This window comes from Epinephelus lanceolatus, chromosome 3 (genome assembly GCF_041903045.1).
Source record: "Epinephelus lanceolatus isolate andai-2023 chromosome 3, ASM4190304v1, whole genome shotgun sequence".
NCBI classification, from domain to species: domain Eukaryota; kingdom Metazoa; phylum Chordata; class Actinopteri; order Perciformes; family Serranidae; genus Epinephelus; species Epinephelus lanceolatus.
The window spans coordinates 7,600,335-7,617,995 of record NC_135736.1 but is presented as its reverse complement, the minus strand read 5'-3'; the positions used below and the strand labels follow the sequence as shown (position 1 = coordinate 7,617,995).

Here is a 17,661-nt window from a genome sequence, read left to right as displayed (position 1 = left end):
ATATTCCATAATCTGAGCAAGAGGGAGCATATAGATGTTGAACAGAAGAGGCCCAAGAATGGACCCTTGAGGAATTACACATGTAATTTTTGTTCGCACAGATTCATAATTGCCAAGTGACACAAAGAAATCCCTGTCTTGTAAATAAGATTTAAACCAATTTAGCACAGTGCCAGAAAGTCCCACAAACTTTTCTAGTCTGTCGAGCAGTATGTTATGGTCATCTGTGTCGAATGCAGCACTGAGGTCCAGTAATACCAGAACCGAAATCTTTGATGCATCACTGCTCAGATGAATGTCATTTAAAACTTTTACAAGTGTAGTCTCAGTGCTGTGATGTGCTCGAAATCCAGACTGAAAGGCATCAAAGGAATTGTTTTGCTCCAAGAAGGTGTTGAGTTGCTGAAAAACAACCTTTTCAATGATCTTTCCTAAAAATGGTAGGTTTGATATGGGCCTGTAGTTATTTATTACTGAGGCATCCAGATTAGGCTTTTTTAAGAGAGGTTTAATGACTGCAGTCTTCAGGGCCGTTGGAAAAAGGCCTGACTGAAGAGAACAGTTGACTATCTGTAGTATATCTGATGCTATGCAGTTAAAAACATCTTTAAAAAAGCTTGTAGGCAGAGTGTCAAGGCAGCAGGTAGTGGACCTAAGGTTTCTTACTGTGTCTGTCAAAGTAGCATAATTTAATGGGTGAAAAAGTGCCAAATTAACTGGAGTAGTCTTATGAGGCACAGGTGAAATAGCCACTGTGTTGGAGTTACAGATGTCTGTCTTATCTTTAAAATCTTGTCTGTGAAAAAAGCAGCAACGTCATTGCATGCCTTGGTGGATAGCAGTTCAGGAGGGACTGACGCTGATGGGTTTGTCAGTCTGTCAACAGCAGTAAATAAAGTCCGTGCATTGTTGTTATTTTTGTTGATAATCTCAGAGAAGGACTGCCGCGCCCTTTTTAGCTCCAAGTTATAGATGTGCAGACTTTCTTCATAGATGTTATAATGAACCTGGAGTTTGGTTTTTCGCCACCTGCGTTCTGCTTTTCTACATTCTCTTTTTTGAGCATTTACCCGTGTGGCGTTCCTGCATGGTGGTTTTTTCTTACCAGAGACAACTTTGACCGTCATGGGGGCAATATTGTCCATAATATTCATAGCTTTAGAGCTGAAACTATGAACCAGATCATTGACAGAGACTGAGGGCAGAGCTGGTGTGGGTATAAAATCCTGGGTGAATAGTGTACAGGTGTTTTCGTTGATATAGCGTTTTCTGATTACCTCTGTTGTAATTTTACTGGTGTCAGCGGAGATGGCCATTTTAAAGAAAACACAGTAATGATCAGAAAAGGCAACATCAGTCACCACAACCTCAGAAATGTTGAGCCCTTTGGAGATAATTAGATCTAAAATATGTCCCTTATTGTGTGTTGGCTCTGATACATGCTGGGAAAGTTCAAAGTTGTCCAGGATGTAGAAAAGTTCTTTCGCACTGCCATCTTTGGGATTATCAGTATGAATATTAAAATCACCCACTATAACAACACAGTCAAAATAAATACAAACAACAGACAATAGTTTAGAAAAGTCATCAACAAAGTGTGCACTATATTTTGGGGGCCTGTAAATGGTTACTAATACTGCTTGACAGGAGGATCTCAACTGCAGTGCAACATATTCAAAAGACTCAAACTTCCCATATGACAACTGTTTGCACTGGTAAACATCCTTAAATAAAGTGGCTACTCCACCTCCTTTCCTAAGTTCTCTAACTGAGCTGATAAAATGGAAGTTTGGGGGGGCTGATTCAATAAGTACTGCTGCACTGTTGTTTTCATTTAACCAAGTTTCAGTTAAAAACATAAAATTAAGGTTTCTCTTGATAATAAAATCATTAATTAATAGTGACTTGCCAGCCAGAGATCTGATATTTAATAAAGCTAAGTTGTACTAACATTGTCTGACACAGTCTGTGGTTGATGCATAACTGGAGTCAGATTAGATAGAGTAGCTGTGCGCTTCGAGTACACATTGTTTTTCCTGATGCTAGTCAAAACAGGAATGACAGACCTTGGAGATGACTCTGGCTGATACTTTTCAATTTCAAGATGTGTTTGACCATGCTACCGGCTATTTAAGATCGCCGGTATGTTTAAGGAAGCGGCATGGGGTCTGTCTCATCTCTGACAGGCACCTGAGTGATGATGTCTAGGGCTACTATTTAAGAGTTCATCAATTTGACTGAGCTTTAGTGTGGCAGCTTTAACTAACTCCTTGATTGTTGAGCGTGGTGGAGGGGGGGAGGGTTGACGCTGGCTCCGTGGTGATTGTGTTGGTGGTGGGGAGGGTCGACGTTGGCTCCTTAGTAGTTGCGCCGGTGCTGGGGGGGGGGGGGTTTGGCTCCCTGGTGGTTGTGGTGAAGGGCAGGAGGGGGGTTGTTGAATCCCTGACTGGGACAGGGACATCCTCTGAATGCCTTGGGTGATGTGGAGCAAAGGGTCAGGTGAAGGGGGAGAGATGCAGGCTGTCTGTCTCTGTGCCCCGTACTTGTCCTTGGCTCTTATCTGTCCATTCTTGTTTTGGTGCGGCATTCCAAGAGCATGACGTAGGTTGGCCCCGAGTAGTCTGCATCCAGTGATGTTCGAATGAATCCCATCACGCTGAAAGCGATCCTTACAGTTCCAAAAGATGTTAAAATTGTCAATAAACTTTATCCCATGAGTGAAGCATGCCGATGTCAGCCATGTATTCAGGGCAAGGAGTCTGGTAAAAGACTCGATTCCTTTCCCCAGGGTTGGAATGGGGCCAGAAATGAACACATTTTGTGGCTGACAGTCACTCAGTTTCTCCAGGAGCAGGGAAAAATCTTTTTTCAGGATCTCAGAGCCAGTTTTTCTTTGTAGAATGTCAAAAGACCCAGCATGGATGATGATCCTCATGTTACTTGGGTGTGTAGAGAGGATCACTGGCAACAGCTTGGTTAGCTCCCTGACAGACGTGTCAGACACTGTTAGATTTTCAGTCTTTGCCATTCTTACATGCTTGGTTATTGAGTCCCCAATCAGGATGGTGTCTGGCTGATCAGGTTAGGGATACTTATACTGGCCCTTGGCTTCTCAGGTGTGGAGTTAGCATAGTTTTTTCTGGCCCTGGGTCTAGCAGTGGTTTTGGGGCTATTGCTTGCATTTTGGATAGCCTTAATACCACAAGTGTGATTGGCCTGCCTGGGTTCAGTGTAGTTGGTATTGTCACACATTTCATTTGGAGCCAGTGCATCATACCTGTTCTGTAGAGAGAGTTCAAGTGGAGGGATGAGTGTTGGGGCTCTCTTGACTGATTTCCTGCTGGATTTGCCTTTGCGTCTAGTGACATCAGCCCAAGTCCTGGCTGGAGTTGATGCTTTTGGTCGAGCACCAGTCCTGTGCCAGTAGGAAGGGTCGTTAGGGAAGGCCAGTTTGGGAGCCTCTGCAGCTGATCCAGTGGTGTTAGGACATATCCATGGGATTGTGTCAGCCAAGTCAGCGATGGTATGCTAAACATTTGTTGTATTTCCATATATAAAGTCTGTCCATCAGCACCTTGTATGTTAGCTGCCACAGAGTCAATGAATTGCTTACTCTCACGAATTTGTTGTAGCGTTTCATTCTTCTTTTGAAGCTGCTTTATCGTCTCGGTTAGTCGCTCACACTCTGTGCAGCTCACAGATTTTGCCATCTTGTCCTTGTCCTAATCACAGGTTTCCAGTCACAGACACAGCAAAAGGCTTGGACTGTGCCTCAGCCCTGCTCACGCAGTACTAAAGTGGTGAAAAAATGGTGAAAATATGGCAGTAGTCCTCTGTATCTTTCACAAATTAAAGTCCCAGTGCTTTATAAATATCCAGGATCTACTTTCTGTAGCTTTTAGCAGGAAAAAACAAGTATATCCACTAAAGAATGTAAGCAAAGCGGAGCGCAAGCAGCAGAGCATCTACACTGTAAGAAAGCCGGAAGACTGTAAAGTTGGGCATTTTAACATGGGGGTCTATGGGGATCTACTGTGTTTTGGAGCTAGCCTCATGTGGCCATTAGAGGTGCTGCAGTTTTGGCTTCATTTTTCATCCCCTGAGGTTGCCGCCATGTGAACACTGGCAGAAGTGCAAGCTAGCTAGACAACGAAAATCACTGAAATTACCAAAGATTTTTACATATCTGGACAATTTACCAGGCATCTGAAGTTTGGCGGAAATGTTATCCAAGTCCCAGTTTTTCTCCTGGTTATCCTCATGAGTTGCTAGTCCCGTAACTCGGAGTATTCAGATGCCAACATTATCAGCTACTCCGTCTTGTCTTCTTTTTGCTTCCATGATGCCTGCTATTCGATCAGCAAAATCCAAGCGGCAACTGCCAGAAGTTCAACAAGGTGAATGTGGGTGGCAACCACTTCATACCCCTACTATCATGTTGGAAACCACTTCCCCGTCTGCTGCCTGCCCCTAACTGAAATGACTGGAGGCAGGGAGTTACCGCGTGGCAGTGTGAAAGCAGCTTTATTCTGCCAAAGCCAGACTCCATTACCAATAGTAATACTATGTATATTTATTCACGCACTGTACTCAAGTATAATTCTGAGGAGCTTGTACTTTACTTGAGTGTTGCTTACTTCACAGTTTTCTGCTGCTTTATACTTACACTCTACAGCAACTACTACTACTCTGAGGGAAATATTGTACTTTTTATCTCAATACATGTATTTAACACTTTTGAATTCTAGTTGCTTTTCATGCAAAGATATTGTAAAAACAAATTTTAGAAAGTATGATGCATCGTTAAAGATTAAAATACCCAACAGTATATGAAGCATATAATAACAATAATACAAATGATATGAAACAGAAAAGGTATGTTTACTTTTGATTCTTTAAGAACATTTGTTGCCTATCCTTCTATATTTTTTTACATAATGCTGGATTTTTAAATCAAATGCACAATATCGGTACTTTTACTTGAGTAAATGATCTGAATTCTTCAATTTCCATTGCTCTCTGATACACCATACATACACACCAGACGCCCATATGCATCTGAAATAAGAAAAAATATTTATTGCTGGAAAAATAGCTGAAAACTGTCAGTGTTGGAGAGCAACAGGTTACATGTAATTAACTTAGTTACAATTACTGAGAAAACATATGTCATTCACTTAAAGTTACTAATGAAGGTTACTAATGACAAGGGGTTACATTCAAATATGTTCTTTCTGGTAAAAAAAAAAAAAAAGCTTATATTGTAGAATTTAACATTCATTTTGTTGCTTTACATTTTAACTCTGCAGGAATGCCTTCTCTGTACACAGCCTATTTTTGGACAGTTTTTAAGCTTTATTGCTCAGTTTAAAACATTTGTAAGAAAAGTAGTCAAAACGTGATCAAATGTAACAAGTTACATTACTTTGATAAAGTTATTTACGTTACTGTACTTACTGCATTTTTAACAGAGTAACTGATAATCTGTAACCCATCACATTTCAAAAGTTACTTTCCAAACACTGAAAATTGTATGAGAAAAACTGCCATGTTAAAATGTGAAATTGCATGCTATAACCAAAATGAAATATTAATTAAAAAAAAGTTAACATAAAGATTAATAAATTGGGCAAAGGAAAAAAATGCATACAAACAAATATTTAATCGTTTTGTTAGTATGACCAGTAAAGTGTCAAAGTAGATGTTCTCATTTTGCAGAATGGTCCCGTCATGTTATTTTATTATAGAATATTATATTGTTCTGTTTGTATCACTAAAAAGTACATGTAAGAGCAATGCAGTGTCGTAGTTTGTTAATGTGTAATGGAGTAAAAAGTACAATATTTCCCTCTGAAATGTAGTGGAGTGGAGGTATAAAATAGCATAAAATGGAAATACTCTAGTATGTCAAGTACAGGAAATGTACTTTGTTGCATTTCACCACAGACTTTCTTGTATTGCAGTCAGAGGAACAGGAAGCAGTATCTTGCTCACTCAGTTAGTATTGTCAGTGTTGGCTGATGCTTCACCGAATAAGTACAGACAGGTGAACAGGGACGTTGTGTCTTTGCGGTCATCACTAGTGTGAACTCAAGTTCACAGTAAACAAATATATAAAGACCTTCTCCTTCTGACACTTCTTCAGTTTGTGTACCAGAAACCAGGCAACTGTCCAACACAGCACAGACACACTGACCCAACAGGTTGATAAACAGAAAATGGGATGCTGTTTACCACCGGTCGAAGCTTCGACTGAAAAAAGTGCTTCTTGTAAATTACATGCTGAAGTGCTGCTTTACAAATTAGCCTGAGCTCCTGTAATATTATTCAACTGTGGACTTTAATTGGATATGAGTCATTTCTGGAGCTGATATTAGAAATCAACCCCCAGATGAGTACACAGATGTGAACAAATGATGTATATTATTGATCCAGTGTGTGTGTGTATGTGTGTGTGTGTGTGTTTGCACTGACTTTGATCTGTGTGTGCTGATTTTGTTTCAGGTGATTTTACATCCTTTGAGGCCTCGCATGTCCCTGACACAAGGCGGTGTGTGGGTTGGTGTTATCTGGATAATGGCCAGCTGCTTCTCCCTCCCTCATGCAATCTACCAAAAACTACTGACTTTTACATACAGGTAAAATGATACACACTCATACATTTCAATAAGGAGAGATCAATTGAAAGTGGAGAATAATAATTAATGTGGTTGGCAATGAAGGAAGACTTTGGTGGTTAGACTCCATACATGTGATGACAAGAGAAAAATATGAGAGATTATTGTTATTGTTATACGTGGGCTGGTTGTATAGGCACCTTTCAAAGCACTCAAGGACACCGTACTATACACATTAAAAAACAAACAAACAACAATGTATCCATATGTCATTTAGACAAACAATGCAGTAATATACAATAATAAGTTAGTGCAGATCTCGATAAGTGTGTCATTATTAAATCAGATTGAATATGCCAGCTTGAAAAGGTTTCAGATGGGATTTAAAGGTGGAAAAGGAATCCATCTTGCGAAAGTCATGGGGGAGAGAGTTCCAAAGGCGGGGGGCAGAACTAACCCTTCTCATATAGCTATTGGATTTAATGACAATTTTGCCAGTGTGGGCGACAAACTTGCAGAAAAAATAGTTGATGTAGAGGAATGTCCTATTGATAACATTGCTGTCTTTACATGGCAACTCACGAGACTTGAGAACAAGGACGTCTCTGAACGTCGTCGGACGTCGCAAGTTGCAATGTAAACACACTGACCACGGTGAGAAATGATGCTATAAAAGTGCAGTAAATTAGTCTTTTCAATTCAGTTTTGCATACCGCGGCTTCAGGGCACTTGGATTAGGACAGATGAGCCGTTCTGACGTTTTTGAAATGCATTAGCGGAGTTTATTACATTTTCAAAAGTCTTCAAGTGTATGGAAAAATCCGGCTAGCTGTTATCCTCCGATACCCTGAATGAGTTTTGTGGATTAAAAAACTATACTGGACTTCTTGTCGGCATGAGGGTCAGTAAGTACTGTCTGTATTTTCAATCTAAAGTGGCCATTTCCTTTAAAGGTGAGAAGCAGAATCTTGAAGTTGATGTGATATTTAACATGAACCCCCTGTAGTTGCTGGAGAACAGGAGTGATATGTTCTATGGAGGGGGTTCTAGTAATGATACGGGTGGCTGAATTCTGTACCGATTGGAGATGATGAAGACTCTTGAGAGGAAGATCAAAGAGGACAGAATTGCAATAATCAATATTGGATGGAACCAAAGAGTGAACGAGAATAAAAGCGCTATGAGGTTTAAGTCACAGGCAAAGACAATAGTAACATTATTGATGTGGGCCTCAAAGGACAATGTACTGTCCAGGATGACACCCAAACTCTGAAGAGACAGACGGACTTTGGAGTTTTCAATGGTCAGAGAGAAACTGTTTGGTTTAACTGTAGTGGAATTAGTACCTACAAGGGATTTAGGAAGCACAGCTTGTCAGTACCATTATGAAAAATCTTTTTTTGCTTATTTCTCCTCATAAAAGCATTTTCCATGATTTCATTTCATTTATTAGGATCCCCATTAGCTGCAGCCGAACCAACACCTATTCTTCCTGAGGTCCACACCGAACACAATGATACATACATGACAGTACATAATCACTAAACACATCCCACCACCACAACAACAACAAACAAAACACAATACTACACAAGACAGGACCTAGCTCTAGTCATAGAAAAAACAAAATATAATAGGTATAACGTACAAATGACTCATATTCAGGTTATTGCACAAGGCTTTATAAATGAAAACCAAAATCAAAATGGGCTTACAGCCTCCAAAGCCTCCAAGCGCTTCAGATATCTGAAGATTCTTTGATCATCAGGATATTAATCAGCACATGCGGCCCACTGGCGGTGGATAAACAGGAAACAGCTGATAGCAGGAATTAGCGAGCAGCTAGTAGCAAGAGGGAAACACAAACCTGACAGACACTCAGTAAAGATGAGCAACTGGGGAGACAAATAATTGCGCACCTGCCTTGCCCTCACAAACGAAGAGGCCATTAACCGGGGACGGTGAAGAACAGGCCAACTTATGAGAATCGCCGAAGGACTGCCCTTCCGCAGCTTCCCTCCCACGTCACTGGTTACGTCACACACTGAGCTACACGTTTTGTTACTTGCTCACGCCCCTCATTGCCCCGAAAAAGGTGCATTCTGTACAAACAAAAGTAGGTAGGCGGCATTTTGCCGCACTCCCCGATTTTGTTTTAATACTGCCAATGCTGAAAGAAGACTGATTAGGCTTTCCTGCAAATTTGCACAATTCCTGTTTAAAAAGGGCTTTTAAATGATGACGACATGTCTTGAGTGAAGACATTCAAAAGCAGAGTGCTGATCCATGGCAAAAATCCTGTTGTGTTTGCTGCATGTGTTTCCACAGCAGGGCAGGTAAAACAAGTTCACCTGTTGGAGGTAAGCTGTTTGCAGAGGAGCAGTAAGAGCCTGTTGTCTGCAGCTCTTCATCAACATCTCACTGTGGCTGTTTCTGCTTTGACTCTTCCTCCCTGCCGTATTTTAGACTTGTCTTTATTGAAGAAAAGCTACTAACAACATTCTGCCAATTCAGTAATTAACACATTTCATTTCCTTTAGATTCTTCACAATAAAAGTCTCCCATTATTTTATTGAGTTTTGTTTTCGAGCAGCAACTTCACATAATTAGTATGGTGGATAACATGAAACGGTAAAATAAAGCAGCTATGTGTTGGGATTCACAGGACCACAGATGGTTTATCATTTGGTAAAATCATCACTGGACAATTTAAAGGCTTTTTCCTCTGCATCCTCTTTGTCTTCAAACAAAGAGGGCTATGCCACACCCATCTCCACAGGAGATTTCACCTCACACTTCAGTGAGACTCAAGTCCCACAACTTGATTGGACAAGACCTTTTACAGTGACATGTGACTCTGTGATGTCACAGGCATCTGTACAAGGTTTGCTCCCTTCAGATCTTTCTTTCTCATCTTGCCCTGGAGCTTCAACAGCTCACACCGCTCTCCGGCTGGGCTTGGAACAGCCCAGAGGCCTAGACCCTGACTCCATAGCCCAAACCACTAAAGGGAGAGCAACTGATCACAGACTCTGGCAAACACAAGGTTTGCAACTAGCTTTCCAGCAACAAGGAACTAAGTGAGTTAGCACCCAGCGTCTAACTCTGGAAGGACCCCGAGTGACCAGCTTCCTCGGAACCTTTGGAACAAAGGACACAACAAATACTGTAGCTGAAACCACACCTTCCCAGCCTTCTTCTGCCGGCTAACAAAGCAGCACACCACCAAGTAACTCTTTCTCCCATCCATTCAAGGATTGGTAATGTAACAACTGGGCATAGTTTATCACAACTTTACAGGCTAAGCAAGACTGTTTAACTTGTTGTATGTGATTTGATGCTGTTTACGGAGTTATTGTTGTGATTGTTGGCAGTTAGGTCATTGATTAGTTGACTTTGCCAAAGCTAAGTGTTTAGTTTGCTAATACTGTTCAAAAACAGATTCTTGCACACAACTAAACAATCTCTGCACTAATCCAGACCGTTTGCAAAACATGTCACATTGACACAGAGTCATTAACAAACAGGCTTTCAACAGAGCTACATCCAAACAGGCATATCAAAGTTCCCGCTTCTTTTCCTTTGTCTTTGTCCTGACCACACGGTCAGACAAACACCTCCCCCGAAACTGAAGCAGTCTTGATTCGGCCATTTTGGTAGTTCTCTGTTGTCAGCCATTTTGCTTTGTAGGCCAAACGGCTCCTTGATCACCACACCCGCCTTTGTCTTTCTTTTCTTTCTCTCTCTCTCTCTCTCTCTCTCTCTCTCTCACTCACACACACACACACACACACACACACACACACACACACACACATACATACCAAGCTTGTATATAGTTTGTTAGAATTTGTGTGTTTTGGTTTGCTTTGCTAGTTTGTGAATAAATATAATTCTTTGGAATCATACCTGCTGTCTGTTTAATGTTGCACAAGGGTGAATGAATAGTTAACCTCTGCTGCGTCAAGAACTCCGAAATGCTTCAGGCGTTACTGTTAATTTTGGTTGTTGTCATTAATTTCATTATTAATCAAACTCCAAATTAATAGTTTAGCGTATTTTATGAGACTGATATCTTTAACTGGCTATCATTTTTCCCTTTACGGGAATGGTGCCCCACGAGGTGATTTAATGTTAATTAAGTCACATTATTTACCATAATTATTAATTATTAATAATAATTATTAATTATTTCCAATAGCCAATTAAACCCCAACATATTTGGTACCTCCGTGTGAAGCCTAGTGTGTTGACCCCAACATTTATGGTGTCGCCGAGTGAGGTAAATATATGTTGACCCCAACATATGTAAAATGAAAACAGGACACAGGAGAGAAACTAATCTCCACACAACATGAGATTCTGATAAAAGCTACAAAAGCACTGAGAGCTGAACACACAGAGACTTTGAAAAATGCCTTGCTCTCTGGTCTTCAGACAGAGGTGAGTAGAGTCCTGCAACACAAATGCTTGTTTGGGGGGAGAATGGGGGTCATCCGGGCTTGATTGTGGTCGGCAAGACATCAGGCGGCCTGGCTTTTGGGCCTACTCTGGTGGAGGTCCATCTCCGGCATGGCTTGGCGTGGCATGGTGTGTCTAAACTGACAATGGAAACACAAAGCAGCGTGGCATGGCTTTATCACTTTTTCTCTCCATTAGACATTTGTGTAAAGTTTTGTCCTAATTAGCATATGAATTTTTGAGTTATGGCCAAAAGTGTATTTTGTAACGTCACAGTGACCTTGACTTTTGACCACAAAACTCAAATTACTTAATTCTTCCCGTCCAAGTGGACATTTGTGTTAAATTAAAGACATTCCCTTATGGTTTTCTTGACATATCGCCATCGAGAGAATGAGACAGATGCAAGGTAACACTGACCTTGATCTTTTAACATCGATATCCAATCAGGTCGTTGTTGAGTCCAAGTGGACATTATTGCCACAATTTGAATAAAGTCCCTGTCTTGAGAAATTGTGCTCATGAGAAAAAGAGAGACAGATGGACAGAGGGAGGACAACTGGCTAACACTGGTGCAGAAGCATAAAAAAAAATCATTTGAATCAGTTTTCAAGGAAAAATGCCAAAAATTGTCTTGTGTGTGAGGTTTTGCCATTGCTTCTTTTTCGTCATATATTATAATTAAATGAGTAATTGTGGGTTTTTTGGTTGTTAGTTGCAGCCCTACACTCACCTGTGACCTAATCCTAACCCTGTTCAGTAATCTGTCACTCCTGCTTCTTCTGTTTCTCTCCAGTAAGGAAAAGGAGCGCAGCCTGTGTGTCCCAGACTTCCCAGAGCCCTCAGATGTCTACTGGCAGTACATTGACCTCCTGACCTTCATATTACTCTACATGCTACCACTCCTCATCATCACCGCCTCCTACACCACAGTGGCCTGCCGGCTGTGGCGTCACAATGCCATCGGTGACACCACAACAGCTCAGCACGCTGCCCAGAGAAGAAAGCGGCGGCGGACATTAGCCATGTTGCTCCTGGTGGTCGGGGTGTTTGCCGTCTGCTGGTTCCCTCTCAACTGCTACGTGGTGCTGCTGTCCAGCCAGGCCATCCACTCCTCTAACGCTCTGTACTTCTGCTTTCACTGGCTGGCTATGAGCTCCACCTGCTATAACCCTTTCATCTACTGCTGTCTGAATCCCACCTTCCGCCAAGAGCTGAGGCTGCTCTTCGACATGTGCAGGAAGAGGCGGAGGGCGGTGGTTGGGCTGGAGCCAGAGCTCCGCCCTGTTGCTGCTCCTTGTCACAGGACTGCCTGGCCCGACAACCACGAGTCCTCAGGGCCAAGGCACACCTTATCACACCCGGGCCACTCCTCCTCACAGCAGAGTCACGCCTCCTCCAGTCAGTCCCACAACATCAAAGATACACACGTGCTCTTCACGGCCAGGCAGGTCCTCACAGGAAGAACTGACATCCTCTCAGTCGAGCCCATTGTGGCTGTCAGCTGACAGGGAACATGGGATTGTGCTGTTTGAGATTCTTAATCCTATTTTAGGATTTCATCATGTTCCAAAGAGGAAATCAGAGATCTCAGAGATGTATGGCTGAGACTTCACGCGGTTGTGATGGCAGGAGAGTGAGAGGACATGGTGATGGCTTTAAAAGGAAGAAACTCATGTTGTTTTATCCACCTTTACGTTCTGCTTCTCACTCAATTTAGGCATCAGCCCTTAAAAGTCCAGTGTGTAGGATTTAGGGGGATACAGAAATTGAATGTAATATTCAAAGTTTTCATTAGTGTATAATCACCTGAAACAAGTAACTGTTGTGTTTTTGTTAACTTAGAATGACCCATTTATATCTATGGTTTTCCTCCATGGAGTCCACCATGTTGATCTATAGTAGCCCAGAATGGACAACCCAGCTCTAGATGGGGCCGTTTGCATTTTTGCGGTGGCCCCCATAGTCCTAATTACAAGTTTCAGTTGGTTGCAATCTGCAACCTCACCCCTAAATGACACTAAATCTTACATGCTAGACCTTTAAAGCATTACCAGCTGTGCTTGAGCTGTCGATCGTTTCACACAATCTTCATCAGCAAATGGAGTTTGGCCAGTTTATCATGTTCAAATTTCCATTTTTTCCTCTGCCCTTTTAGGACACCTCCTCCATGTTGGCTTTAGTTGAGTTGAGATTAAAAGTTAATTTTTTGATCTTGGAAACAGCAGCTGACAAAACAGTCTCACCACAAAGTCCATTTACCAGGGCTTCTTGAGCTTTGGATCAGTTTTTAGAGATTACTGTTGCAGCAATGACACAATGATATACATGCAGAGGATGTAATGTGAAGCTAACTGGGCTCATTCCTAAAACTAATTTATCTCAAGTTTCTTTATACCATATATTTTATGAAAGAAAAAAAAACCCTCATCTGATGTAAATTTTCTGTCTAAAAATCTTTTTTTTCTGATCTCAACCATCTCTGTACCAACAACATGGGTAGTATGCGTAAATGAACTATGTTAAACTTTGCTCCATTGTACCAGCACCCACATCTCCCTGCTCATCTCCTCCAGATAACGTCAAACTGGATTTTCGCCAGCTCTAGGGGTGTTGCTCAAAGTACAGATTGTAGACAGACAAAATCATTTAGAAGGAGATGAAGAGAGAGAGAGAGACGCCTCTCTCTTTCTCTTTTTTTTAAACTCAGATCAAACTGTAAAACTAAGCAGTGCTGATCAAATATAAACCAAGTTTCTGATATTCTATTGTCTATTTCTCACCTAAAATGTTTTCAGACACATACTTTTGTGCACTGTTTGTCTGCAATCCAAGGCTGTTCGTGAACAGGAAGTGGACCGTTTCCTGTATTGTAGAAACAGAGGCTGCAAATACTATGATGGACGTATTTACCATGAAGTCACACAGTGGTTTGTGAACTTCCATTATGAAGCCTCGGGTTTAAGATTTCAGCCATCGCCATCTTGGTTTTTTGCAGGCAGAACTGACCAAATTTGAGGGGTGGCTCTAACTGAGAAGCTGAGGACACTTTTAACAGACAGCCTGTCACTCAAAGTGGCCCACCCTTAATTATATGTGACTTTAAGCCTTAATCATTTTTAAAAGGAACTAGTTATATGAAATATCACCCCTGCAGAGTTGTCATGAAGGGGGGAATTAGCGATAGAGACCAAAACCAGGCTGTAAACATGTTTATTTCTGCTTTAAAGTTGGGTATTTTTAATGGGGGTCTATGAGGATTGACTGGCCTCTGGAGCCAGCCTCATGTGGCCATTCAAAGAACTGCAGATTTTGCTGCTTGGATCACCGGTTTAAATATGGACCAAGATTCTGTTACTCCATTTTTCTGTTTACTCTGTGCATGTAGAACCAATTTTGAAAGCAACTGCACCTTTCTACTACACAGACAACCCATTTTTGTGAAAAGGCTATCTTTACGGCGGTGAAATGCTTCTTTAATCTTTTGAGATAACTGTCAGGTCTGTTTGCCTTCACAGGTTTGCATGACTGACAAAGTTCATTAATCCCCCAAAATCTCTCTGAAAAAAATATGTATCACTTAGTTGTGACATGAAAACTGTGGTTTACCATTCTGCCTACGAGCACAGAACCTCAGTCAGTGTTCAGAATAAAATATTGATCACACTGATTCACAAGCTGCATCCTGCTGCTCAACCGTGTCTCTTTGATTCATATATAGCCACAGGACTTATAGAGAATGCATAGGGGGAAAAAAAACCCACGCCGACAAAATATTACAGCAGGCTACGTGACTTACCCTCATCAACATATATTCTGCACCATAGGCTGTGTCGTCTTTTAGTTGCTTCAAAAGTCTCTTTACAGTGTGTGATTTTAGGTCCCTTGAGACTTAAAAGTTGCCAATAGTGAAAGAAAAATTATGTTTTTGGTCATCAGTCCAGACAGACACGTTGGAGCTTTGCATACCAAAGACAGCCTGCAGCAAAATTCTGACGGTGTTCTCACAGTGTGACTGCCACTACAAACCAACCAATGATGCAGAATAAATATGAACACTTTAGTTATGGTTCACACTGTTGGCAGATTGCTAAGAGGAAAGCTTGCACGTGTGTCACACTGCATTTTGAGGCTGAGCATCAGAGCGTGCTCACAGTTCATTTAACGGCATTAGTGGAGTTTGCTTTTGTTCACTCCAAGTAATCCCATCCAATTAATTATATGCCTTGAATATGTAACTTGTGCTTTACTTTAACCATCTAAAAAGGCTGTAAAATAGCCAACTAGGCTACTTTGGATGCTACAGAATTTGAAGGCAGAATATTTCTTCAGTTTCTGAACTGCTGTGTGAAGGTCGCTGTAAAGTAATTGAATGGTGTTAAAGATAATAACAGCCTCTATGAATTTTATTCAAAGATCATATAAAACCGAGCAAAAAAGAGAAAAGAATGAATAACCTCAGCTTTTGTAACTGCATGATCTCCAGCCATTGCATATCACACTCTTTGAGCATCTGTCATGTCCTCACTTTGCCTCATTCATGAATGTGTTTACTCCACTCCGCCAATGAAAGGAGGCAAAGTGAAAGCGTTCCTACCACCATGTCATCTTTGTATGTAGGTTTCTTTTGGCAAATTGAACTGGGAAAATCATATTTTCCTTTAGAAAAACAGATCCTATTTCGTCCTATGCTGTCATCAAATCCAGTGCCAGACATAACAGATTAGGCGCCCTAGACAAGCTTCTCCTGGCCCCACAATAAGAAATCACTCTTGGTGGCGTTCTAGGGATATGTCCCCAGCCTGTTCTCATTCCCTAGTTGTCAAATACTGCTGCTTTGTCAAGTGATTTTGACCATTACCAATGCAAAAAGGCACCTTTCCCAGCAGAATGATACACACCGGGCAGCACCAGTTGATAACCCCACCCAGCAGTGTGTCATACTGCCATGAAAGATGCATCAGTCGCCAGATGGCATCTGTTTGAAATGCTGCGAGTAAAAACCTAATATAAGGAGCTGGAAAGTTCCTATAGGGCAGGTGGGAGGGGCGGTGGATGGATACAACAAACCCCGGACTTTCACCTGTGTGAATGTTTGAGCCAAACCATGATGTTTTATAAACCTAACCACATGCTTTTTTTGCACAAGGAAAAGAAACATCAGTACGAGGTGTGATGTTGTAAGTTTCTTTTGAAAAAGACTGTATGCATCTAACAAGCAGAAACTGTACATTTCCTGTGAAAACAGAAGTGTACTTTGAAAAGACACAATGCATGTAACAAGCGCAAATTCGTGGCATCCCGGAATGTCAACAACAGACGCAGGAGGATACCTGGCCTGTCAAATGGAGACGTGAAAGTCCACTGAAATAGTGAAGGTATTTGAAGAGTTTGGATGAGGACGCATTGATGTTCTCTTTTAGGAAGATCTGCCACTGATCACATCACATTACAGGTCTGAGAAACATCAAGTACACCAACATTTTGGTGGTGTTTAACCCAGGTGGCTGCAGTGCTGAAGGGACAATCATAAATATACTGCAGATGGTTTTCATAACACCTGGATTAAAATGGAGCTAAAGCATCTTGCTGAGAAAAAAACCTGCATTTTTTATTGGACTAAAAGTCATATCAGCTCTTCATCAAAAATGTGTGTCTTTACGCACATACAGTACATTCATTGTAGCAGAATATTAGAGTGTGTTAATCAAATGTTAAACACAGAGTGTGTCATTGTCTCTCGCAGTTGAAAATAAGGAAATTTGTTGTTGAAAAATATGTGTTATATATTTTAAGCTTTGAAGGTTCTGTTATTATATTATAAATGAAGCAGAATAGGAGATGAACACATTCATGCAACAAAAAGCATTAATGTAGGTCAGATCATGAAAATATATTGTTGTGAGTTTTTCAGTGTTTCTTGTGAACATAATATAATCTGTGTTTAAGAAAGTGAGAACAATAAACTGTGTGTACATGTACACAGCTGCATAAAAGAAAAACTGCTGAAATTGCTTGACATTTGTCTCTCTGTGAATAATGAATCTGTTGCTTTATTTCTGGTTTGTTGGTTGGCTAATGGGAAACAGAGGAAATGATCAATAGGCCAAAATAAAATCTTTGCAACCTTATGTCTCGTCTTACTGTAGTTTTCCAGAGTTAATGGTTCAGGGATGTGAGTAACATGAGTGTTTTTTTAATGTGTCTGTCTTTGTCTTTAAACATCTGTTGTTGTTGTTGTTGTTATTGTTATTTTGCTGTCCTTTGTGAATGTTTTACACCATGACATCCCTATCCTCTACAAGATCAAATATATTACTATAAATAAAAACAAGGAAACTTGATTCTAGTTGTTGTCTTTGAATGTTCAGATTTTTATTACTTTTTTTCCTCTGAAGATGGTAAAAGGCACTGAACCAGTACAACTGCTTTGATTCTTACCATATGATGCATGGGTGGAATAAGAGCATTTCAACCACAGCCTTCAAAAAGAATACTGATTGGGCACATATGCAATATGATTAATACACACGATTTCATGAGATATACTGTAGCTGGATACATCTGCAGCTGAGAAAACCAG

General features: G+C 41.0%; 1 protein-coding gene across 1 annotated transcript in view; it reads left to right on the top strand.

Annotated features, from left to right (window-relative positions):
• The window catches only part of gpr83 (G protein-coupled receptor 83), a 33,463-nt gene extending 16,041 nt beyond the window's left edge, over positions 1-17,422 (top strand). Inside the window, exons 3-4 of the mRNA XM_033623576.2 lie at positions 6,505-6,638; positions 11,875-17,422. Coding sequence (XP_033479467.2) covers positions 6,505-6,638; positions 11,875-12,586 — 846 coding nt within the window. The 3' untranslated portion in view covers positions 12,587-17,422. The remainder of the gene's footprint in view (positions 1-6,504; positions 6,639-11,874) is intronic.
• Positions 17,423-17,661: the final 239 nt, after the last annotated feature.